Genomic DNA, 25962 nt, shown 5'->3' on the forward strand with positions numbered 1-25962 from the left:
CAACAGGTAGCTCAGATAACATAATAATCAATAGAAATGAGGATATATGATAAAAGTGGGTTTAATAATAATAAAAACAGTTATAAAATACATATATCACTCATATATTATGAGTAACAGCATGCAACGCGTTTCTCGGTATACACCGTTTCACTTGTCCTTTTTTTGATGCTGGTTGTTACGGATTCACACATACGACGCCTCTTTCCTTGTTTTTTATCCTAGATTTGCGGACCTGTGGAGGGTGAAGATTGAGTGCGGCCTCAAGTTTTATAGAACACATACACCAGGAATATACTGGACTGTTTATCATCTGGGTGCGACTCATCCATGGTTTGGGACTTTGATATATTTACTTTTTCAATGGTTTAATACATCAATTGCTGATTATTATAGGCAATTTTAAATATATATATATGTGTGTGTATATATATATATATATATATATATATATATATATATATATATATATATATATATATATATATATATACATATATATATATATACACATATATATATATATATGTACCTAGCAATTGGATTGTAATTTTTTATAAAAACACAGCTGTTAAGTACATATTGCATACCACAGCGCCCCCTATTGGGTTTATTACCCTAGTATTATTGTTGATAACCTCGAAAGATGGAACCTCCCTTGTGGAGGAGAGGTTTTGAAATCCAGAAGGTATCCCTGAGATATAATCTTCAACGTCCAGGGATCCTGCACATCTCTTGCCCAAGCCTGGGCGAAGAGAGAAAGTCTGCCCCCCACTAAATCCGTCTCCGGATAGGGGGCCCTGTCTTCATGCTGTCTTAGGGGCGGAAGTGGGCTTTCTGGCCTGCTTGCCCTTGTTCCATGACTGGTTGCCTTTCCAACCCTGTCTGTAACGAGCAGCAGTTCCTTCCTGTTTTGGAGCGGAGGAAGTTGATGCTGCTCCTGCCTTGAAGTTACGAAAGGCACGAAAATTAGACTGTTTGGCCTTTGGCTTGGCCCTGTCCTGAGGAAGGGCGTGGCCCTTACCTCCCGTAATGTCAGCAATAATTTCCTTCAAGCCGGGCCCGAATAAGGTCTGCCCTTTGAAAGGAATGTTAAGTAGCTTAGACTTGGAAGTTACATCCGCTGACCAGGATTTAAGCCAGAGCGCCCTGCGCGCCTGTATGGCGAATCCGGAATTTTTAGCCGTAAGTTTGGTTAGATGTACTACGGCATCTGAAACAAACACATTAGCTTGCTTAAGGGTTCTAACTCTGCGCAAAGCCTCATCCAATGGCTCTGTGCGAATCGCCTCTTCCAGAGACTCAAACCAGAATGCCGCTGCAGCCGTGACAGGCGCAATGCATGCAAGAGGCAGCAAAATAAAACCCTGTTGAACAAACATTTTCTTAAGATAACCCAATAACTTTTTATCCATTGGATCTGAGAAAGCACAGCTATCCTCCACCGGGATAGTGGTACGCTTGGCTAAAGTAGAAACTGCTCCCTCCACCTTAGGGACCGTCTGCCATAAGTCTCGTGTGGTGGCGTCTATTGGGAACATTTTTCTAAATATCGGAGGAGGGGAAAAAGGCACACCGGGTCTATCCCACTCCTTACTAATAATTTCTGTAAGTCTTTTTGGTATAGGAAAGACGTCAGTACACACCGGTACTGCATAGTATCTATCCAACCTACATCATTTCTCTGGGATTGCCACTGTGTCGCAATCGTTCAGAGCCGCTAATACCTCCCCTAGTAACACACGGAGGTTCTCAAGCTTAAAATTTAAAATTTGAAATTTCTGAATCCGGTCTCCCTGGATCAGAACCGTCACCGACAGAATGAAGCTCACCGTCCTCATGTTCTGCAAATTGTGACGCAGTATCAGACATGGCTCTCGTGTCATCAGCGCGCTCTGTCCTTAACCCAGAGCTATCGCGCTTGCCCCTCAATTCGGGCATATTATATAATACTTCTTTCATAACATTAGCCATATCATGTAAAGTGATTTGTAAGGGCCTAGATGTACTAGGCGTCTCAATTCTACGCATCTCCCGAGCGGGAGACGCAGGTACTGACACGTGAGGAGAGTTAGGCAGCATAACTTCCCCCTCGTTGTCTGGTGAAAGTTTCTCTATCGGTACAGATTGACTTTTATTCAAAGCAATATCAATACAATTGGTACACATCATTCTATTGGGCTCCACATTGGCTTTTGAACATGATGAACAAACAGTTTCCTCTGAATCAGACATGTTTAAACAGATTTAGCAATGAAAACTAGCAAGCTTGGAAATCACTTTCAATAAGTTTACAAGCAATATAAAAAACGCTGCAGCGCTTTAAAAATACAGATAGAATTAAAACAATTCTTAACAAGAAGTGTAAAATCAGCAGAGGATTGCACCCATTAGCAATAGGATGATTAACCCCTCAATACCCAAAACGGATAAAACGGATATCAATTAAGATTTAACGCTTTTAATCACAGTCAAGCACACTGTCACAGGTCTGCTGTGACTGATTACCTCCCTCAAAAATGACTTTTGCAGACCCCTGTACTCTCTTGAGACGTCCTGGATCAAAGAGGAAGAAGCAGGAAGACTGTGCTAGAATTTTAACTGCGCAACAAGGCGCTAAAACAAGGTCCCTCCCACTCCTATCACAACAGTGGGAGCCCTGATATAACGGTTTCCATGCAGAAAATATATGTCAGCCATGTGGAAAAAAATAACATTTTCCAATGTCATGCAAAGTTATCACTAAGCCTGCTACCAGTCGCTACCACTGCAGATAAGGCTTAAGTATTATTTCAGTTTTAACAGTATTTTCTCAGTCAAATTCTAGTCCCTAGAAAATAACTTGACTGCGCATACATTTATCAGCCTGATACCAGTTGCCACTACTGCATTTAAGGCTGTACTTACATCATACGGTAACAGCAGTATTTTCTTAGTCAATTCCATTCCCAGAAAATAAAGTACTGCACATACCTCATTTGCGGAGGACCCCGCATGCTATTCCCAGTTTCTGAAGTTACCCCACTCCTCAGAATGTCGAGAACAGCCAGTGGATCTTAGTTACGCCTGCTAAGATCATAGAAAAAAAACGCAGGCAGTTTCTTCTTCCAAATACTGCCTGAGATAGAAAAACAGCACACTCCGGTGCCATTTAAAATAAACTTTTGATTGAAGAATAGTTGAGTAAAAACTCCAGCTCCTCTCGCGACCTCCTTCTTTGTTGAGGGTTGCAAGAGAATGACTGGATATGACATGTGAGGGGAGGAGCTATATAGCAGCTCTGCTTGGGTGATCCTCTTGCAACTTCCTGTTGGGAAGGAGAATATATCCCATAAGTAATGGATGACCCATGGACTGAACACACAAGAGAAATCATGATTAATATTAAAAAAAGATTGTTGATGTTCTATTTAGAATGCAGGACATCTAGTGGTCTCCACTTTTATATACAGCACATGTGACCAGTGTTCTCCACAGAACATTTTGCCAGTCACGTGTCATTATGAAGTAGCTGGGTGGGGGCAGTTTAATATTTTCTAATATTTTATCATATTTGGTCATCCAAAGCACAAATTAATTGCATAATTTAAAGCTACAGTCTAGTCAGTCGAGTCAGCACTGACTGGCTAAAATACAAGTTTGTCAAAACAACTGAAGTAAGGTGGGCAGTCTTCATAGGCTTAGATACAAGGTAATCACAGAGGTAAAAAGTATATTAATATAACTGTGTTGGTTATGCAAACCTGGGGAATGGGTAATAAAGGGATTATCTATTTATTTAAACAAAACAAAAACAAAAACAAAAGGGTCCTTTAACATAAATTTGTGCAACAGGGGTCAACAAAGCTGTTTAAAATTTAGGAGCCAGTAAGAATATTTAAAGGGACAATGAACCCAATTTTTTTCTTTTGTGATTCAGATAGAGCATGCAATTTTAAGCAACTTTCTAATTTACTCCTATTATCAAATTTTCCTCGTTCTCTTGCTATCTTTATTTGAAATGCAACAATGTAAGTTTAGATGCCAGCCCATTTTTGCTGAACAACCTCTGTTGTTCTTGCTGATTGGTGGATAAATTCATCCACCAATAAAAAAGTGCTGTCCAGAGTTCTGAACTAATAAAAAAGATTATATGCCTTCTTTTTTAAATAAAGATAGCAAGAGAACGAAGAAAAATTGATAATAGGAGTAAATTAAAAAGATGTTTAAAATTGCATGCTCTATCTGAATCACGAAAGAAAACAATTGGGTTCAGTGTCCCTTTAAGAGGCAGACATACTTTTAGGAGCCAGACTGGTATTTGTATATAGATATTTGGAGAATAACAAAAACTTAGGAGCCATGGGTTAAAATTCTAGGAACCACTTGCTCCTTGGTTTGTTGAGCCCTGTACTACAATGCTATTTTACAGTGGGATCAGTTAACCCCATCATGTTAGTACTATAGTTTTATCAGACACGCATAGACGATCACACGATTTCAAGGCCAGGATCGGATCATGGACTACCTACCTACACTGCCAGGTACGCCCCCAGGGCGATTCTTAAAGGGACAGTCAAGTCGAAATTAAACTTCATGATTCAGATACAGCATGCAATTTTAAACAACTTTCCAATTTACTTCCATTAACAAAATGTGCAGTCTTTTTAGAATTACACTTTTTGAGTGACCAACTCCTACTGAGCATGTGCAAGAATTCACAGCATATACGTGTATGCATTTGTGATTGGCTGATGGCTGTCACATGGTACAGGGGGAGTGGAAATAGACATAACTTTGCAATTTATTTAACACAAATCTACTCATTTGAAGATCATACTAAGTGCTATTGCATTGTCTTCTTATCATGCATTTGTTGATTACGCAAATCTACAGTGTTGACTGGTCCTTTAACTACGTAAAAGGGGGAAGCTGCAGAAAGTTGTATAAAAGGTAGGATGTTCCATGCCGTCATATCGGTGTTAAAGCCCAGGGCTGTTAGGACGGTACGGAATCTCCTAATTACGTGAAGGGGTTCATTATTTCAATGGAACCAAAAATGACCAATCTACCAACATGTAACCATCAATAAGCACTCACTGGTTGCTGTGTGGAAAATCCAGCAGGTGTGTCATAGTGACAAAGGGGTGGTTCAAGGTTTTCAGTGGAGTTATCCTCTTATCTGCATCAATAGTCAACATTTTCTTCAGCAAATCTATATACTCTCTCCGGTCTGCCTTCTCTGCCAACATATCTGTGCCTTCTAGATCTGTAGACATATTCACCTAAAAGAGAATGGGAGGGAAAGAAGCCAGCGTTTAATTGTACAATTTTGTGTTCAAAGACATTTATTTGCACGATTCTACTGGTAATAACCATATGGTTTACAAGCACACAATGTCCAATAATCACATGTTGTTATCATTGGATGCTTTCAAAACAGGAATGCAAAATGCATCAACATTTCCAGGGGACATGAAACTTTCCAAGATTTCATAACCAGGAAAGGAAAGAAGTAAACATCCCTTTCTTCACATTCTGGACGACAGCACATGAAGCAGTTCATTCTAGACAACTCTGTTAATAGTTAACCATCCAATTTGAAAAGGAAGAAAAAAAAAATAGGGTGCTTATAAAATATTAAAGAAACCTAAAAAATGAGAAAAAAAAAGCCCTAATATATTAAATAATTGTTTGCTGTGCTGTTGCCTGCACAAAACTGCATTTAACTCCTGCAAATTTAAACATATAGTTAACCAAAGAAAATCACAAAAAGGGAGAGATTCCTTAGCCTGGCTACAAGCAGAACATATAGAACAGCTCCCAAGAATGGAACAGGAAGCATCTACTTGACATAATAGGAAGCCAACTGGTGGCTGCACATATATGCCTCTGGTCATTGGTTTGTCTGATGTGTTCAGCTAGCTCCCAGTAGTGCATCACCGCTGCTTGAATATCAAGAGCATGAAGCCAATTAAATAACTGAAGTAAATTAGAGAGAGTTGTTTAAAACTGTATGATCTATCTTAATATTAAAAACAATTTTGGGTTTCATGTCCCTATAAAAAATTATCCAAAGCAGTAAAAAATTAAATTTATGCTTACCTGATAATTTTCTCTCTTTTCCGGACATGGAGAGTCCACAAAGTCATTCCAATTACAAGTGGGATATTCACTCCTGGCCAGCAGGATGTGGCAAAGAGCACCCCAGCAGAGCTGTTAAGTGTCACTTCCTTACCCATAACCCCCAGTCATTCGACCAAAGAGAAATTGAAAAAGATGATAAAGGTGTAGAGGTGTCTGATCTTTAGCAAAAAAGTCTTATCAAAAAGGGTAGGGTTGTGGACTCTCCATGTCCAAAAATAAAGAAATTTATCAGGTAAGAATAAAATTTTATTTCCTAAGACATGGAGAGTCCACCACATCATTCCAATTACTAGTGGGAACCAATGAATGAACAGGGAGGGAGAACAAGACAGGCAGACCTAAACAGAAGGCACCACCACTTGAAGAATCTTTTTCCCAAAGGAGGCCTCAGCCGAAGGCAAAAGTATCAAATTTTGGGGAAAAAAAAGGCAGAGAGGACCATGCTGCCGCCTTGCAAATCTGTTCCACAGAAGCTTCATTTTTGAAAGCCCACAAAGAGAAGATAGCTCTAGTGGAATGAGCTGTAATTCTCTAAAGAGGCTACTGTCCAGCAGTCTCATATGCAAAACGAATCCTATTTCTCTACCAGAAGGAAAGAGAAGTGGGTGTGGCCTGACCCTTACGCTTTCCTGAGAAACAAAGAAGACTGAGAAGACTGGCGAAAATCCTTAATAGCCTGTAGGTAGAATTTTAGAGTATGCACAACATCCAAAGTATGCAACAGACGTTCCTTATGAGGAGGATTAGGACAAAGAAGGAACAACAATTTACTGATTAATATTTCTATCCAAAACCACCTTAGAGAGAAAGCCCAATTTAGTACGAAGGAATGCCTTATCTGCATGGAAAAAAAAGGTAAGGCGAATCCGCACTACAGAGCTGAGAGTTCCGAGACTCTGCAAGCAGAAGAAATAGTAATAAGAAACAAAACTTTCCAAGATAACAACTTAATATATACAGAATGCATAGGCTCTAAACGAAGCCTGTTGCAAAACTCTAAGAACTAGGTTAAGGCTCCAAAGAGGAGCAACAGATTTAAACACAGGCCTGATTCTGACTAGGGCCTGACAAAAAGATTAAACATCTGGCACATACGCCAGACGTTTATGTAAAAGAATAGATCATGCAGAAATCTGACCTTTCAGAGAACTGACTGACAACCCTTTCTCCTGACCATCCTGGAGAAAAGACAAAATTCTAGGAACCCTGACCCTACTCCAAGAGAAGCCCTTCAATTCACACCAATATAGGTATTTGCACCATACCATTATGGTAAATTTTACGAGTAACAGGCTTGCAAGCCTGAAGCATTGTATCAATGACTGACTCAGAAAACCCACGCTTAGCCAGAACTAAGTGTTCAATCTCCATGCAGTCAGCTTCAGAGAAATGAGATTTGGATGGAGGAAAGGACCCTGAGTTAGAAGGTCCTTCCTCAGAGGTAACCTCCAAGGAGGAAGAGATGACATCCTCACAAGGTCTGCAAACCAGATCCTGCGAGGCCACGCAGGAGCTATTAGAATAACAGACGCTTTCTCCTGTTTGAGACAAGCAATGACTCGTGGAAAGAGCACAAATGGAGGAAACGGGTACACTAGACCGAAATCCCAAGGAACCGCCAGAGCATCTATCAGAGCGGCCTGAGGATCTTTTGACCTTGAAAGCTTGGCGTTCTGACGAGACGCCATCAGATCCAACTGATCGAGGGTTAACCTGGAGAACACCTCCGGATGGAAAGCCCATTCCCCTGGATGAAAGGTCTGTCTGCTCCGAAAATCCACTTCCCAGGAATATGGATGGCAGAAAGAAGACAATTGTGAGCTTCTGCCCACTGAATAATCTGAGCCACCTCCTTCATGGCCAAGGAACTCAGAGTTCCTCCCTAGTGGTTGATGTAAGCCACTGAGGTAGTGATGTCCTATTGGAATCTGATAAACCGGGCTAAGGACAACTGAGGCCAAGCCATCAGTGCATTGAAGATTGCGCTCAACTCCAAGATTTTTATGGGGAGAGACGACTCCTTGTGAGTCCATAGGCACTGACCCTTTAAAGAGTCCCAGACTGCTCCCCAGCATAGCAGGCCATCGTCCGTGGTCACTATCACCCAGGAGGGTCTCTGGAAGCATGTGCCCTGAGACAGATGATCCTGAGAAATCCACCACGAGAGAGTCTCTTGTCAATTGATCCAGATCTATCCTCTGAGACAGATCCGAATGGTCTCCGTTCCATTGTCTGAGCATGCATAATTGCAGAGCTCTGAAATGGAATTGAGCTAAGGGAATGATGTCCATGAAAGCAACCATCAGACCAATTACCTCCATGCATTGAGCAAATGATGGCCTAATAGTAGACTGTAGAGAGAGGCAAGAGGAGAGAAGTTTGGATTTTCTGATCTCCGTCAGAAAAATCTTCATAGATAGGGAATCAATGATGGTCCCTAAGAAACACACCCTTGTAGCTGGAACAAGGGAACTCTTCTCCAAATTCAATTTCCATCCGTGAAAAGATGGCGCCTTACCTGGACAACATATTGGTTTAGACGCCATATTTTCAAATAGCAAACTCTCATACAGAGATCTTGTCTTTTCTACGTTCCCACGGATGGAAACTTAACCTGGAGAAGAGTTCCCTTACAATTTCCTGAGACCTGACAACTGACAAGAGAGCCCCAGAACCTTTGAGAAAATTCTGGGAGCTGTGGCAAGGCCAAATGGAAGAGCAACAAATTGAAAGTGCTTGTCTAGAAAAAGGTGAAGATCCCTGTGGATGCGAACATGAAGTTATACGTCCTTCAGGTCTATGATTTTCATGAACTGACCCTCTTGGACCAAAGGAAGAATGGAACGAATGTTTTCCATTTTGAAGGACGGTACCCTGAGAAATTTGTTGACACTTTAGGTCTAAGATGGGTCGAAAAGTTCCCTCTTTTTTGGCAACCACAAACAGATTTGAATAGAAGGAACAACAATCTCTTGATTGATATTCTTATTAGAAACAACCTTAGGAAGAAACCCAGGTTTGGTACGCAAAACCACCTTATCTGCATGGAAAATATTATAAGGGGAATCATACTGTAAAGCATAGAAAAGAAGAAGAGAAGAGGCACCAAATAGTGTGTACCGTTTTGCTATATGATGCCAGACCCCATATAACAATTCCTACTTACTAGATATTCAGCACTTGAGAAGTGCCACAAGAACCTTCTGAACAATTAGCAGCCGTCCAGCAAGCTGTGATAGTAGATCTGTTCCTCCAATTGCGAGCCATATGAATGACATAAAGACACAAGTGCTCAACATTTTGTGAGTATATTTCGTTGTATGCGCAAAAGTCCCTTTACTCACTGATATACACTATTGTGGTGCTTGTGTGTCTTTATGTCATTCATACAGCTCACAATTGGAGGAACAGATCTGCTATCACAGCTTGCTGGACGGCTGCTGATTGTTCAGAAGGTTCTTGTGGCACTTCTCAAGTGCTGAATATCTAGTAAGTAGGAATTGTTATATGGGGTCTGGCATCATATAGCAAAACAGTACACACTATTTGGCGCCTCTTCTCTTCTTCTTTTCTACAGATTGTGCGACTGGCCAATATTCTGGAATGAGCTTTGCTGCCTGGAGACTCCTGATAATTCTCCTTTAGTGTGGACTTTTGTTTCTAGTAAAACTGAGACGGTTTATGTTTGTATTTTTCTATTGCATTTATTTTTATCTACATTTATGATTGTAGATACTGTTAAGGGGTTTTTGATGCACTATTATTTTAGTGATTAGTATCTTTGCCATCACTGAGTATATTAGGACACTAGTTAGTCATATTTGTTGAATTTGTTGGGCGCTTCTGATTTATAATATATTTATACTGTAAAGCATATAGCTCAGAAACTCTTCGAGCCGAAGAGATAGCTACTAAAAACAAAACTTTCCAAGATAGAAGCTTAATATCCATGGAATGCATAGGTTCAAACGGAACCCCTTGAAGAACTTTAAGAACTAAATTTAGGCTCTATGGCGGAGCAACAGGTTTAAATACAGGCTTGATTCTGACCAAAGCCTGACTAAATGCTCGAACGTCTGGGACATCTGCCAGACGTTTGTGTAGAAGAATAGACAAAGCAGATATTTGTCCTTATAAGGAACTAGCTGATAATCCCTTCTCCAAACCTTCTTGGAGAAAAGACAATATTCTAGGAATCCTAATCTTACTCCACGAGTAACCTTTGGATTCACACCAATAAAGATATTTGCGCCAAATCTTATGATAGATCTTCCTGGTGACAGGCTTTCTAGCCTGAATCAGGGTATCAATGACCGACTCAGAGAAACCACGCTTTGATAGAATCAGGCGTTCAATCTCCAAGCAGTCAGACGCAGAGAAATTAGATTTGGATGCGTGAACAGACCTTGGATTAGAAGGTCCCGCCTCAATGGCAGAGTCCATGGTAGAACCGAGGACATGTCCACTAGGTCTGCATACCAAGTCCTGCGTGGCCACGCAGGTGCTATCAGAATCACCGAAGCTCTCTCCTGCTTTATTCTGACTACCAGACATAGAAGGAGAGGAAATACATAGGCCAGATTGAAGGACCAAGGCACTGCTAGAGCATCTATCAGTACCGCCTTGGGATCCCGGGACCTGGACCCGTAACAAGGAAGTTTGGCATTCTGACGGGACGCCATCAGATCCAATTCTGGTGTGCCCCATAGCTGAATCAGCTGGGCAAATACCTCCGGATGGAGTTCCCACTCCCCCAGATGAAAAGTCTAACGACTTAGGAAATCCGCCTCCCAGTTCTCTACTCCTGGGATGTGGATTGCTGAGAGATGGCAAGAGTGATCCTCTGCCCATCTGATTATTTTGGTTACCTCCATCATCGCTAGAAAACTCCTTGTTCCTCCTTGATGATTGATATAAGCTACAGTCGTGATGTTGTCCGACTGAAACCTGATGAATTTGGCCGCAGCAAGCGGAGGCCACGCCTGAAGCACATTGAATATCGCTCTCAGTTCTAGAATATTTATCGGGAGAAGAGATTCCTCCTAAGACCATAAGCCCTGTGCTTTCAGGGAGTTCCAGACTGCACCCCAGCCTAGCAGGCTGGCATCTGTTGTTACAATGAGCCACTCTGGCCTGCGGAAACACATTCCCTAAGACAGGTGGTCCTGAGGCAACCACCAGAGAAGAGAATCTCTGGTCTCCTGGTCCAGATGCAGTTGAGGAGACAAATCTGCATAATCCCCATTCCTACTGTTTGAGCATACATAGTTGTAGTGGTCCGAGGTGTAGGCGGGCAAAAGGAACTCCGTCCATTGCCGCTACCATGAGTCCGATTACCTCCATATACTGAGCCACTGATGGCCGAGGAATGGAATGAAGAGCTCGGCAAGTGGTTAAGAGTTTTGATTTTCTGACCTCCGTCAGAAATATTTTCATTTCTACCGAGTCTATCAGAGTCCCTAGGAAGGAAACTCTTATAAGAGGGAAGAGAGAACTCTTATAAGAGGGAAGAGAGAACTCTTATAAGAGGGAAGAGAGAACTCTTATAAGAGGGAAGAGAGAACTCTTATAAGAGGGAAGAGAGAACTCTTATAAGAGGGAAGAGAGAACTCTTATAAGAGGGAAGAGAGAACTCTTATAAGAGGGAATTGAGAACTCTTATAAGAGGGAATTGAGAACTCTTATAAGAGGGAATTGAGAACTCTTATAAGAGGGAATTGAGAACTCTTATAAGAGGGAATTGAGAACTCTTATAAGAGGGAATTGAGAACTCTTATGTTCACCATCCACCCGTGAGATCTCAGAAAAGCCAACACAATGTCCGTGTGAGACTTGGATAGCTGGAAAGTTGACGCCTGAATTAAGATGTTGTCTAGATAAGGCGCCACTGCTATGCCCCGTGGTCGTAGAACGGCCAGAAGGGACCCTAGCACCCTTGTGAAAATTCTGTGAATAGGGATGTGTAGATACGCATCCTTTAAGTCCATGGTGGTCATATATTGACCTTCCTGGATCAGAGGTAGAATAGACCGAATAGTCTCCATCTTGAATGATGGAACTTTGAGGAACTTGTTTAGAATTTTGAGATCCAAGATTGATCTGAAAGTTCCCTCTTTTTTGGAAACCATAAACAGGTTTGAGTAAAATCCTAGCCCCTGTTCCTCTTTTGGGGCTGGGCGGATCACCCCCATGGTATGTAGGTCTTCTACACAGCGTAAGAACGCCTCTCTCTTTGTCTGGTTTACAGACAAGCGAGAAATGTGAAAAGTCCCCATTGGAAGAGCGCCTTTGAATTCCAGAAAATATCCCTGGGACACAATTTCTAAAGCCCAGGGATAGTGAACATCTCTTGCCCAAGCCTGAGCGAAGAGAGTCTGCCCCCTTCTAGATCCGGTCCTGGATTGGGGGCTACCCCTTCATGCTGTCTTAGAGGCAGCTGCAGGCTTCTTGGCCTGTTTACCCTTGTTCCAAGCCTGGTTAGGTCTCCAGACTGACTTGGATTGGGCAAAATTCCCCTCTTGCTATGCAGTAGAGGAAGCTGAAGCGGGACCACTCTTGAAATTCCGAAAGGAATGAAAATTATTTTGTTTGGTCCTCATCTTATTTGATCTATCCTGAGGGAGGGCATGACCTTTCCCTCCAGTGATGTCTGAAATAATCTCTTTCAGTTCAGGCCCGAATAGGGTCTTTCCTTTGAAAGGGATGTTCAAAAGTTTAGTTTTAGATGACACATCAGCAGACCCTGCGGGCTAAAATGGCAAAACCTGAATTCTTTGCCGCTAATTTAGCCAGTTGAAAAGCGGCATCTGTAATAAAAGAATTAACCAATTTAAGGGCCTTAATGCTGTCCAAAATTTCTTCTAATGGAGTCTCCATCTGAAGAGCCTCTTCTAGAGCCTCAAACCAGAAAGCAGTTGCAGTAGTTGCAGGAACAATGCACGCAATAGGTTGAAGAAGAAAACCTTGATGAAATTTTTTTTTCTTCAGGAGACCCTCTAATTTTTTATCCATAATGATCTTTGAAAGCACAACTGATTTCAATAGGTATAGTTGTATGCTTAGACAGAGTAGAAATAGCTCCCTCCACCTTAGGAACCGTCTGCCACGAGTCTCGCATGGTGTCAGATATGGGAAACATTTTCTTAAAAACAGGAGGGGGAATGAACGGAATACCTGGTCTATCCCACTCCTTAGAAATAATATTCACAATCCTCTTAGGGACTGGAAAAAACATCAGTGTAAACAGGAACCTCTAAGTATTTATCCATCTTACACAATTTCTCTGGGACCACTATAGGGTCACAACCACCTAGAGCCGCTAATACCTCCCTGAGCAATAAGCGGAGGTGTTCAAGCTTAAATTTAAAGGCCGTCAAATCAGAATCTGTCTGAGGAAGCGTCTTTCCTGAATCAGAAATTTCTCCCTCAGATAACAAATCCCTCACCCCTACCTCAGAGCATTGTGAGGGCATATCAGATACGGCTACTAAAGCGTCAGACTGCTCATCATTTTTCCTTAACCCAGAGATGTCCCGCTTTCCTTGTAAACCAGGCAGTTATGAATACAACCCTCACAGAGGTTTTATCCCAACTGTGGCCATGTCTTGTAAAATAAATGAATTTGACGCACCAGAGGTACTTGGCGTCACTTGTGTGGGCGTTACTGGTTGTGACACTTGGGGAGAGCTAGATGGCGAACCCTCATTTACTTCTGACTGAGAATCATCTATTGCTCTATTTTTAAGTGCTAATATATGTTCTTTATAGTTTATAGACATATCAGTACAATTGGGACACATTCTAAGAGGAGGTACCACAATGGCTTCCAAACATATTGAACAAGGATTTTCCTTGGTGTTAGACATGTTAAACAGGCTAGTAATGTAACAAGCAAGCTTGGAAAACACTGTAATCAAAGTAAATAACACTTAGAAATAAAACGGTACTGTGCCTTTAAGAGAAAGAAAGCTGCACAAATTCTGCAAAACAGTGTAAAAAAGCAGTAAATATAACGAAATTTTTACAGTAGTATCATATAGCCTTAGTAACTTTGCACAGCTATGCAAATAAACAATTAACCCCTTAATGGCAAAACCGGATTGAAAAAACATCAAAACCGGTAAAAAAGACTTTCAGCACCTTGCCACAGCTCTGCTGTGGCGCCTACCTGCCCTTCAGAACAATTTGTGGGGGGAAAAAAATTATTTTACAGCCCTCAAACACGGCAGGAACCACTGGAGAAGCAGTTAGAAGTCTCAGAGGAAAATAAACTGCGCAACTGAGGTGCGAAAATAGGCCGCTCCCACCTCACCTGATGTTTTGAGGCCTAACAGAAAAACACTAGAGTGTCTCTAAATTAACCATGTGGGTTAAAAACCCCTAAAACAAGCCATAATGACCCCTTAATTGCATCATTTACTGAATAAACAAAAACGTTTTTACCAAACAGTGTCACCAGTAACTAAAGAGCCCTTCATGCAAGCTGAAATTCCTATCCAAGTGTCTGAATACAGCTTACCCTTCCCTCATGGGGATATTGCCAGCCTTTTCTAGAAATAACAGTCTGTCTAGAAAAAAAAATAGACCATACCTTAATGCAGTTTAGCCTGCAAACTGTTCCCCCAACTGAAGTTTTCCTGTACTCTTCAGCCCTTGTGAGAACAGCAGTGGATCTTAGTTACAAAAAATGCTAAGATCATCATCCTCCTTGCAGAAATCTTCATCCCTTTTCTGCCAGAGAGTAAATAGTACACACCGGTACCATTTAAAAATACCAAACTTTTGCTTGAGAAAATAAAAACCTAACATTTTTGTCACCACACTCCTCTTTGCCCTTCCAAGCAGTTAAGCAGGCAGAGAGAATGACTGGGGGGTGGAGCTAAGGGGGGAGCTATATAGGCAGCTCTGCTGTGGGTGCTCTCTCTGCCACTTCCAGTAGGGAAGGAGAATATCCCACAAGTAAGGATGAATCAGTGGACTCGATACATCTTACAAGAGAAATCATGCTAATGTTTACTAAAACAGCAGTAGCACTATATATTGGGCTGTGAAACTTTATCCTGAATCAAGGTATTTATTTAAATATATATTTTGTTTTGCTAGCTATCCCCAGAAGCATTAACGTCAAGGTTCATAAATATATAACTGACATTTTGTTTTTAAGTCGCATGGACTGTTGACGTGCTTTAAATTATTTATTTGAAATTTAACATCCTGAGATTTATTCCACTTTCTGCCAAGGGTGCAAACAAAGTTGAAAGCACAACCAACATAGGATATTATAAAGAGTAAATGGATTGTGAAGGATACATACAGATGTACCTTAAAGGGACATTAAACACAAAATAAATGGTAGCTAGAATGATGCATTCAAAGAAAAGATTAGTGTGAGAATAGCGAAGATTGTTTTTTTTAACGTTTCATTGGCTGTTTAAATATTGACAAAATAAGTGCAAAGTTTTAGTGTCTATAAAACAATGGGAACACCCATGTTACCTTCTCTGCTGTGCCCAATTAGGGACATTTATAAATAGGTCACTAGAGTAGTATGCAGCCAATGGCTGTGTGGAATATAACAATGTTCTGCACTTCCAATTCTAACAGGAACCCAAAAGTATATTGCAGATTTATATATATATATATAGACTAATTTATCATTTTATATTACAACCTCAACATGTTTAATGTCCCTTTAATACATGTATATTGTAAAGGAAGAAAAAAATTATAATCAATATAATACATTTACTTGTTAGGATCTATAGTACATCCTATAAGACAACCTCCATCTTGACTGACAGTACAACTCAAAAGATCAGCAGACGGCTTCTTCTTGCACTATCCACTACTTCTGAGTTGGAGGACGGAAATCATCCTGAACACTTTTGCTCAGGGTGATTGACAGGCCCTTCTCTCACAAGATTGGTCACACAAGGGAAGGGGGAGGCATTACACGCTCGCTTGAGTGACTGTAATGGTACATATGGTAGCAAGCGAACAGGTTACCTTGTCTGCACAGCCTTTAGTACATGTGGCCAAATGAAGCATAAAAACCATGACAAATTTCAAGGGATAGAAAGGTCAAAACTTACATGTGCAGAAATTTATTTGAAGGTTAAAAATATAAGTATTTTACAATATTCTTCCATTAGCTAAAAAGCCTCTACAAAAACATAATTTATGTAAGAACTTACCTGATAAATTCCTTTCTTTCATAATGGCAAGAGTCCATGAGCTAGTGACGTATGGGATATACATTCCTACCAGGAGGGGGCAAAGTTTCCCAAACCTCAAATGCCTATAAATACACCTCGCAACACACAAATACTTCAGTTTAACGTATAGCTAAGTAGTGAGGTGCAAAAAGGAGGAACTGGAAAATAATATTGTGCTTTTATACAAAAAAAATATAACCACCAAAAAAAGGGTGCGCCTCACGGACTCTTGCGATTATGAAAGAAATGATTTAATAAATAATGTTTTCTTTCATGTAAATGGCAAGAGTCCATGAGCTAGTGACGTATGGCATAAGATTCCCAAGATGTGGAAGTCCACAGAAGAGTCACTAGAGAGGGAGGGATAAAATAAAAAACAGCTATTTCCGCTGGGAAATTAAATCCACAAAATAAGTTCTTAAAAATCAAACTGAGACAGCTGCCTGAAGAACTTTTCTACCAAAGACTGCTTCAGAAGAAGCAAATACATCAAAAGGGTAAAATTTAGTAAATGTATACAAAGAAGACCAAGTTGCTGCTTGCAAAACTCATCAACTAAAGCTTCATTCTTAAAAGCCCATGAAGTGGCAACTGATCTAGTAGAATGAGCTGTAATTTTCTGAGGTGGAGACTGTCCCGCCTCCAAAGAAGCCTTGTAAATTAAAAGCTTTAACCAAGATGCCAAAGAAATGGCAGAGGATTTCTGACCTTCCTAGAACTAGAAAAGACGACAAATAGACTAGAAGTCATCCTGAAATTCTTAGTAGCCTTCACATAGTATTTCAAAGCTCTTACCACATCCAAAGAATGTAATGATTTTTCAAGAGAATTCTTAGTATTCGGACACAAAGGCGGCGCAACAATTTGCCTACTAATGTTGTTAGAATTCACAACCTTAGGAAGAAATTTAAACGAAGTCCGCAAAACAGCTTTATCCTGATGGAAAATCAGAAAAGGAGACTCACAAGAGAGCAGACAATTCAGAAACTCTTCTTTCTTTGGGACAATGAATAGATTTGAATAAAACACCAGACCCTGTTCCTGAAGCTGAACTGGTATAAATTACCCCCGAAAGCTCCAGATCTGAAACACACTTCAGAAAAGTCTGAGCTTTTACAGGATTTGTTGGAACGTGAGAGAGAAAGAATCTTACTCTGAAACCTATTCGATACCCTTGAGAAACAATGCTCTGAATCCACAGATTTTGAACAGAATCTGCCCAAATGTCTTGAAACAATTTCAATATGCCCCACCACCAGCTGAACTGGATTGAGGGCTGCACCTTCATGCAGACTCGGGGGCTGGCTTTGGTTTCTTAAAAGGCTTGGATTTATTCCAACTCTAAGCCGGCTTCCAATTGGAACCAGAGTCCTTAGGGGAAGGAGTGGTTTTCTGTTCTCTATTCTGAGGAAAGGATTGAAAATGAAAAGCTTTAGATTTACCCTTAGATTTTTTTATCTGAGGCAAAAAAATTCCCTTCCCCCCGGTGATAGTGGAAATAGAATCCAACTCAGAACCAAATAAATTATTACCCTAGAAAAATAGAGATGACTATCTAGATTTAGATACAATGTCAGTATTCCAAGATTTAAGCCATAAAGCTCTTCTAGCTAAAATAGCTAAAGACATGGATTTAACATCAATCTTGATATCAAAAATAGCATCACAGATAAAATGATTAGCATGTTAAAGCAAACTGATAATGCTAGACAAATCAGTATATGCTTCCTGATGTGCTAAGCTATCCAACCAAAAAGTTAAAGCAGCGGCAACATCAGCCATAGAAATGGCAGGCCTGAGAATATAGCCAGAATGTAAATAAGCTTTCCTTAGATAAGACTCAATCTTCCTATCTAAAGGATCCTTAAAGGAAGTACTATCTTCCATAGGAATAGTAGTACAAATGGCAACAGTAGAAATAGCCCCATCAACCTTAGGGACTTTTTCCCACAACTCCAATTTAGCCACTGGTAAAGGATATAACTTTTTAAACCTAGAAGGAGGATTAAAAGAAGCACCAGCCTTAGACCATCCATTAGCAATCACATCAGAAACAGCATATGGGACTGGAAAAACCTCAGGAGTAATCACAGGAGGTTTAAAAAACAGAATTTATGCTTACCTGATAAATTACTTTCTCCAACGGTGTGTCCGGTCCACGGCGTCATCCTTACTTGTGGGATATTCTCTTCCCCAACAGGAAATGGCAAAGAGCCCAGCAAAGCTGGTCACATGATCCCTCCTAGGCTCCGCCTACCCCAGTCATTCGACCGACGTAAAGGAGGAATATGCATAGGAGAAATCATATGATACCGTGGTGACTGTAGTTAGAGAAAATAATTCATCAGACCTGATTAACAAAACCAGGGCGGGCCGTGGACCGGACACACCGTTGGAGAAAGTAATTTATCAGGTAAGCATAAATTCTGTTTTCTCCAACATAGGTGTGACCGGTCCACGGCGTCATCCTTACTTGTGGGAACCAATACCAAAGCTTTAGGACACGGATGATGGGAGGGAGCAAATCAGGTCACCTAGATGGAAGGCACCACGGCTTGCAAAACCTTTCTCCCAAAAATAGCCTCAGAAGAAGCAAAAGTATCAAATTTGTAAAATTTGGTAAAAGTGTGCAGTGAAGACCAAGTCGCTGCCTTACATATCTGATCAACCGAAGCCTCGTTCTTGAAGGCCCATGTGGAAGCCACAGCCCTAGTGGAGTGAGCTGTGATTCTTTCAGGAGGCTGCCGTCCGGCAGTCTCATAAGCCAATCGGATGATGCTTTTAAGCCAAAAAGAGAGAGAGGTAGAAGTTGCTTTTTGACCTCTCCTTTTACCAGAATAAACAACAAACAAAGAAGATGTTTGTCTGAAATCCTTTGTAGCCTCTAAATAGAATTTTAGAGCACGAACTACATCCAAATTGTGTAACAAACGTTCCTTCTTTGAAACTGGATTCGGACACAAAGAAGGCACAACTATCTCCTGGTTAATGTTTTTGTTAGAAACAACTTTCGGAAGAAAACCAGGTTTAGTACGCAAAACCACCTTATCTGCATGGAACACCAGATAAGGAGGAGAACACTGCAGAGCAGATAACTCTGAAACTCTTCTAGCAGAAGAAATTGCAACCAAAAACAAAACTTTCCAAGATAGTAACTTAATATCTACGGAATGTAAGGGTTCAAACGGAACCCCTTGAAGAACTGAAAGAACTAAATTGAGACTCCAAGGAGGAGTCAAAGGTTTGTAAACAGGCTTGATTCTAACCAGAGCCTGAACAAAAGCTTGAACATCTGGCACAGCCGCCAGTTTTTTGTGAAGTAAAACAGATAAAGCAGAAATCTGTCCCTTCAAAGAACTTGCAGATAATCCTTTCTCCAAACCCTCCTGTAGAAAGGATAGAATCTTAGGAATTTTTATCTTGTTCCATGGGAATCCTTTAGATTCACACCAACAAATATATTTTTTCCATATTTTAATGGTAAATTTTCCTAGTTACAGGCTTTCTAGCCTGAACAAGAGTATCAATGAAAGAATCTGAAAACCCATGCTTTGATAAAATCAAGCGTTCAATCTCCAAGCAGTCAGTTGGAGTGAAGCCAGATTCGGATGTTCGAATGGACCTTGAACAAGAAGGTCCTGTCTCAAAGGTAGCTTCCATGGTGGAGCCGATGACATTCACCAGGTCTGCATACCAAGTTCTGCGTGGCCACGCAGGAGCTATCAAGATCACCGAAGCCCTCTCCTGATTGATCCTGGCTACCAGCCTGGGAATGAGAGGGAACGGTGGGAATACATAAGCTAGGTTGAAGGTCCAAGGCGCTATCAGTGCATCTACTAGAGTCGCCCTGGGATCCCTGGATCTGGACCCGTAGCAAGGAACCTTGAAGTTCTGACGAGACGCCATCAGGCCCATGTCTGGAATGCCCCATAATTGAGTTATTTGGGCAAAGATTTCCGGATGGAGTTCCCACTCCCCCGGATGGAAAGTCTGACGACTCAGAAAATCCGCTTCCCAATTTTCCACTCCTGGGATGTGGATTGCAGACAAGTGGCAGGAGTGATTCTCCGCCCATTGAATTATTTTGGTCACTTCCTCCATCGCCAGGGAACTCCTTGTTCCCCCCTGATGGTTGATATATGCAACAGTCGTCATGTTGTCTGATTGAAACCTTATGAATTTGGCCTTTGCTAGTTGAGGCCAAGCTTTGAGAGCATTGAATATCGCTCGCAGTTCCAGAATGTTTATCGGGAGAAGAGATTCTTCCCGAGACCATAGACCCTGAGCTTTCAGGGGTTCCCAGACCGCGCCCCAGCCCACCAGACTGGCGTCGGTCGTGACAATGACTCACTCTGGTCTGCGGAAGCTCATTCCCTGTGACAGGTTGTCCAGGTTCAGCCACCAACGGAGTGAATCTCTGGTTCTTTGATCTACTTGGATCGTCGGAGACAAGTCTGTATAATCCCCATTCCACTGTCTGAGCATGCACAGTTGTAATGGTCTTAGATGAATTCGTGCAAAAGGAACTATGTCCATTGCCGCAACCATCAAACCTATTACTTCCATGCACTGCGCTATGGAAGGAAGAAGAACAGAATGAAGTACTTGACAAGAGCTTAGAAGTTTTGATTTTCTGGCCTCTGTCAGAAAAATCTTCATTTCTAAGGAGTCTATTATTGTTCCCAAGAAGGGAACTCTTGTTGACGGGGACAGAGAACTTTTTTCTATGTTCACTTTCCACCCGTGAGATCTGAGAAAGGCTAGGACAATGTCCGTATGAGCCTTTACTTTTGACAGAGACGACGCTTGAATCAGTATGTCGTCCAAGTAAGGTACTACTGCAATGCCCCTTGGTCTTAGCACCGCTAGAAGGGACCCTAGTACCTTTGTGAAAATCCTTGGAGCAGTGGCTAATCCGAATGGAAGTGCCACAAACTGGTAATGCTTGTCCAGAAAGGCGAACCTTAGGAACCGATGATGTTCCTTGTGGATAGGAATATGTAGATACGCATCCTTTAAATCCACCGTGGTCATGAATTGACCTTCCTGGATGGTAGGAAGAATTGTTCGAATGGTTTCCATCTTGAACGATGGAACCCTGAGAAATTTGTTTAGAATCTTGAGATCTAAAATTGGTCTGAATGTTCCTTCTTTTTTGGGAACTATGAACAGATTGGAGTAAAACCCCATCCCTTGTTCTCCTAATGGAACATGATGAATCACTCCCATTCTTAACAGGTCTTCTACACAATGTAAGAATGCCTGTCTTTTTATTTGGTTTGAAGACAATTGAGACCTGTGGAACCTCCCCCTTGGGGGTAGTTCCTTGAATTCCAGGAGATAACCTTGAGAAACTATTTCTAGCGCCCAAGGGTCCTGAACATCTCTTGCCCAAGCCTGAGCAAAGAGAGAGAGTCTGCCCCCCACCAGATCCGGTCCCGGATCGGGGGCCAACACTTCATGCTGTTTTAGTAGCAGTGGCAGGTTTCTTGGCCTGTTTACCCTTGTTCCAGCCTTGCATCGGTCTCCAGGCTGGTTTGGTTTGAGAACTATTACCCTCTTGCTTAGAGGGTGTAGAATTTGAGGCTGGTCCGTTTCTGCGAAAGGGACGAAAATTTGGCTTATTTTTAGCCTTAAAAGACCTATCCTGAGGAAGGGCGTGGCCCTTTCCCCAGTGATGTCTGAAATAATCTCTTTCAAGTCAGGGCCAAACAGCGTTTTACCTTTGAAAGGGATGTTAAGCAATTTGTTCTTGGAGGACACATCCGCTGACCAAGACTTTAGCCAAAGCGCTCTGCGCGCCACAATAGCAAAACCTGAATTTTTCGCCGCTAATCTAGCTAATTGCAAAGTGGCGTCTAAGATAAAAGAGTTAGCCAATTTAAGTGCTTGAACTCTGTCCATAACCTCCTCATACGAAGAGTCTTTATTAAGCGACTTTTCTAGTTCTTCGAACCAGAAACACGCCGCTGTAGTGACAGGAACAATGCATGAAATTGGTTGTAGAAGGTAACCTTGCTGAACAAACATCTTTTTAAGCAAACCCTCTAATTTTTTATCCATAGGATCTTTGAAAGCACAACTATCTTCTATAGGGATAGTAGTGCGTTTGTTTAGAGTAGAAACCGCCCCCTCGACCTTGGGGACTGTGTGCCATAAGTCCTTTCTGGGGTCGACCATAGGAAATAATTTTTTAAATATAGGGGGAGGAACAAAAGGTATGCCGGGCCTTTCCCATTCCATATTTACAATGTCCGCCACCCACTTGGGTATAGGAAAAGCATCGGGGGGCACCGGGACCTCTAGGAACTTGTCCATCTTACATAATTTCTCTGGAATGACCAAATTATCACAATCATCCAGAGTAGATAACACCTCCTTAAGCAGAGCGCGGAGATGTTCTAATTTAAATTTAAAAGTAATAACATCAGGTTCAGCTTGTTGAGAAATTTTTCCTGAATCTGAAATTTCTCCCTCAGACAAAACCTCCCTCCTGGCCCCTTCAGATTGGTGTGAGGGTATGTCAGAACCATTATCATCAGCGTCCTCATGCTCTTCAGTATCTAAAACAGAGCAATCGCGCTTTCTCTGATAAGTGGGCATTTTGGACAAAATGTTTTTAATAGAATTATCCATTACAGCCGTTAATTGTTGCATAGTAAGAAGGATTGGCGCACTAGATGTACTAGGGGCCTCTTGTTTGGGCAAGACTGGTGTAGACACAGAAGGGGATGATGCAGTACCATGCTTACTCCCCTCGCTTGAGGAATCATTTTGGGCAACATCATTATCAGTGGCATCATTGTCCCTACTTTGTTTGGACATTTTGTCACATTCATCACATATTTAAATGGGGAGGAACCTTGGCTTCCAAACATACAGAACATCGTCTATCTGATGGTTCAGACATGTTAACAGGCATAAACTTGATAACAAAGCACAAAAAAAGTTTTAAAATAAAACCGTTACTGTCACTTTAAATTTTAAACTGAACACACTTTATTACTGAATATGTGAAAAAGTATGAAGGAATTGTTCAAAATTCACCAAAATTTCACCACAGTGTCTTAAAGCCTTAAATGTATTGCACACCAAATTTGAAAGCTTTAACTCTTAAAATAACGGAACCGGAGCCGTTTTTACATTTAACCCCTATACAGTCCCTGGTATCTGCTTTGCTGAGACCCAACCAAGCCCAGAGGGGAATACGATACCAAATGACGCCTTCAATAAGCTTTTTCAGTGGTTCTTAGCTCCTCACACATGCATCTGCATGCCTTGCTTTCCAAAAACAACTGTGCATTAGTGGCGCGAAAATGAGGCTCTGCCTATGACTAGAAAAGGCCCCCAGTGAAAAAGGTGTCCAATACAGTGTCTGCCGTTTTTTTAATACATCCCCAAGATTAAAAGAACTATTCATAGTTATAATCCACTAAATATACTTATAAAGTAATCGTTTTAGCCCAGAAAAATGTCTACCAGTCTTTAAAGCCCTTGTGAAGCCCTTTATTCTTATACTAAACTAAGAAAATGGCTTACCGGTTCCCATAGGGAAAATGACAGCTTCCAGCATTACCAAGTCTTGTTAGAAATGTGTCATACCTCAAGCAGCAAAAGTCTGCCCACTGTTTCCCCCAACTGAAGTTAATTCATCTCAACAGTCCTGTGTGGAAACAGCCATCGATTTTAGTAACGGTTGCTAAAATCATTTTCCTCTTACAAACAGAAATCTTCATCTCTTTTCTGTTTCAGAGTAAATAGTACATACCAGCACTATTTTAAAATAACAAACTCTTGATTGAAGAATAAAAACTACATTTAAACACCAAAAAACTCTTAGCCATCTCCGTGGAGATGTTGCCTGTGCAACGGCAAAGAGAATGACTGGGGTAGGCGGAGCCTAGGAGGGATCATGTGACCAGCTTTGCTGGGCTCTTTGCCATTTCCTGTTGGGGAAGAGAATATCCCACAAGTAAGGATGACGCCGTGGACCGGACACACCTATGTTGGAGAAACAGAATTTAAACGCTTACTGGATTTGTTATCAAGAGGATCAGACTCCTCAATATCCAAAGTAACCAACACTACTTTCAATAAAGAACAAATATATTAAAAAGATAAGAAGATTTATCAATTTCAATGTCTGAAGTAGGATCCTCTGAACCAGAGAGATCGTCATAAGAGGATGATATTTAAGTATGTTGTCGATCAATACAAATTTCATCAGACTTCATCAGAAGTTTTAAAATACCTTTTTATGTTTATTAGAAGGTGGAATAGCAGACATAGCCTTCTGTATTGCATTAGCAATATAATTTTTCAGATCAACAGGGATATCATGTAAATTAGATGTTGAGGGAACAAACATTATCGACATGCAAAAGCTTATGACAACGGTTACATAATATAGCCGGAGATATAAACTCAGCTTGCTTACAACAGATACACTTAGCTTTGGTAGAACTGTGCTCAAGCAGCATGGTTCCAACAGTAGCTTCTGAGGCAGGATCAGACTGAGACATCTTTCAAAAATGTAAAAGAAAAAATAACATTTAAACAAATATCCAATTTCCTCATATAGCAGTTCCACAAATAGGAAAAAATGCATATGCTAATGGACAGAAAAGCGAACAGCACAGTCCTCTATAATATAAAGGGAGCAAAAGCATAAATGAAGTGGGGTAAAATAACTAAAATATTTGGCGCCAAGTCTGACGCACGACGCAAATAGAAATGAAATTTGTTGCCGCCAATCAACATCCGTAAAAGACGCAACTTGCGTCATAACAAGCTTGACTTCGCGCCAACAACCTAACGTCAAAGATGCAGAAAATGACAAAACTTGTGTCACTGTAGGAAAAGCAAGTCAAATTGGAAAAAAAAGACTAAACCCCAGGTAAAAAATAACTTCCAAAAATATGATTCCCATACTGAAACTGTTAGACTGCAAAGGGAAATACACATAGACCTGACTCATGGCAAATATAATACATATATTTACAACTTTTATACATAAAGCGCCAAACATAGCTGAGTGCGTCTTAAATGATACATACTTACCAAACGACACCCATCCACATAGAGCAGATAGCCAAACCAGTACTGAAAACTATCAGCAGAGGTAATTGTATAAGAGTATATCATCGATCTGAAAAGGGAGAGAGGAGATGAATCCCTACGATCGATAACAGAGAACCCTTGAAAAGATTTCCCATGAGTGAAACCATAAAAATCAACAGGCAATACTCTCTTCACGTCCCTCTGACAAACACTGTACTCTGAGAGGAATTGGGCTTCAGAATGCTTAGAAGAGCTTATCATAGAAGAAATCAGACATTAAGCACAAACTTACTTCACCACCTCCATAGGAGGCAAAGTTTGTAAAACGTAATTATGTGTGTGGTGGGAGGTGTATTTATAGGCATTTTAGGTTTGGGAAACTTTGCCCCTCCTGGTAAGAATGTATATCCCATACGTCACTAGCTCATGGACTCTTGCCAATTACATGAAAGAAAAGTTATTACTATTTCAGCGCCATATGCACGTTTTCTGTGAGAAGAGGATCAGGAATCAAACACCATGCATACTGGGGGTGGCGAGTATTGCATTAGTGAAGACATAC

General features: G+C 41.1%; 1 protein-coding gene across 4 annotated transcripts in view; it reads right to left on the minus strand.

Annotated features, from left to right (window-relative positions):
* HIPK1 (homeodomain interacting protein kinase 1) overlaps nt 1–25962 on the minus strand; it is a 271891-nt gene that overhangs the window by 134740 nt on the left and 111189 nt on the right. For all 4 annotated transcript variants that reach the window (XM_053706570.1, XM_053706571.1, XM_053706572.1 and 1 more), the window contains one exon: nt 5080–5264. In XM_053706570.1, coding sequence (XP_053562545.1) covers nt 5080–5264 — 185 coding nt within the window. The remainder of the gene's footprint in view (nt 1–5079; nt 5265–25962) is intronic.

The sequence above is a fragment of the Bombina bombina genome, chromosome 3 (genome assembly GCF_027579735.1).
Source record: "Bombina bombina isolate aBomBom1 chromosome 3, aBomBom1.pri, whole genome shotgun sequence".
Taxonomy (NCBI): Eukaryota; Metazoa; Chordata; class Amphibia; order Anura; family Bombinatoridae; genus Bombina; species Bombina bombina.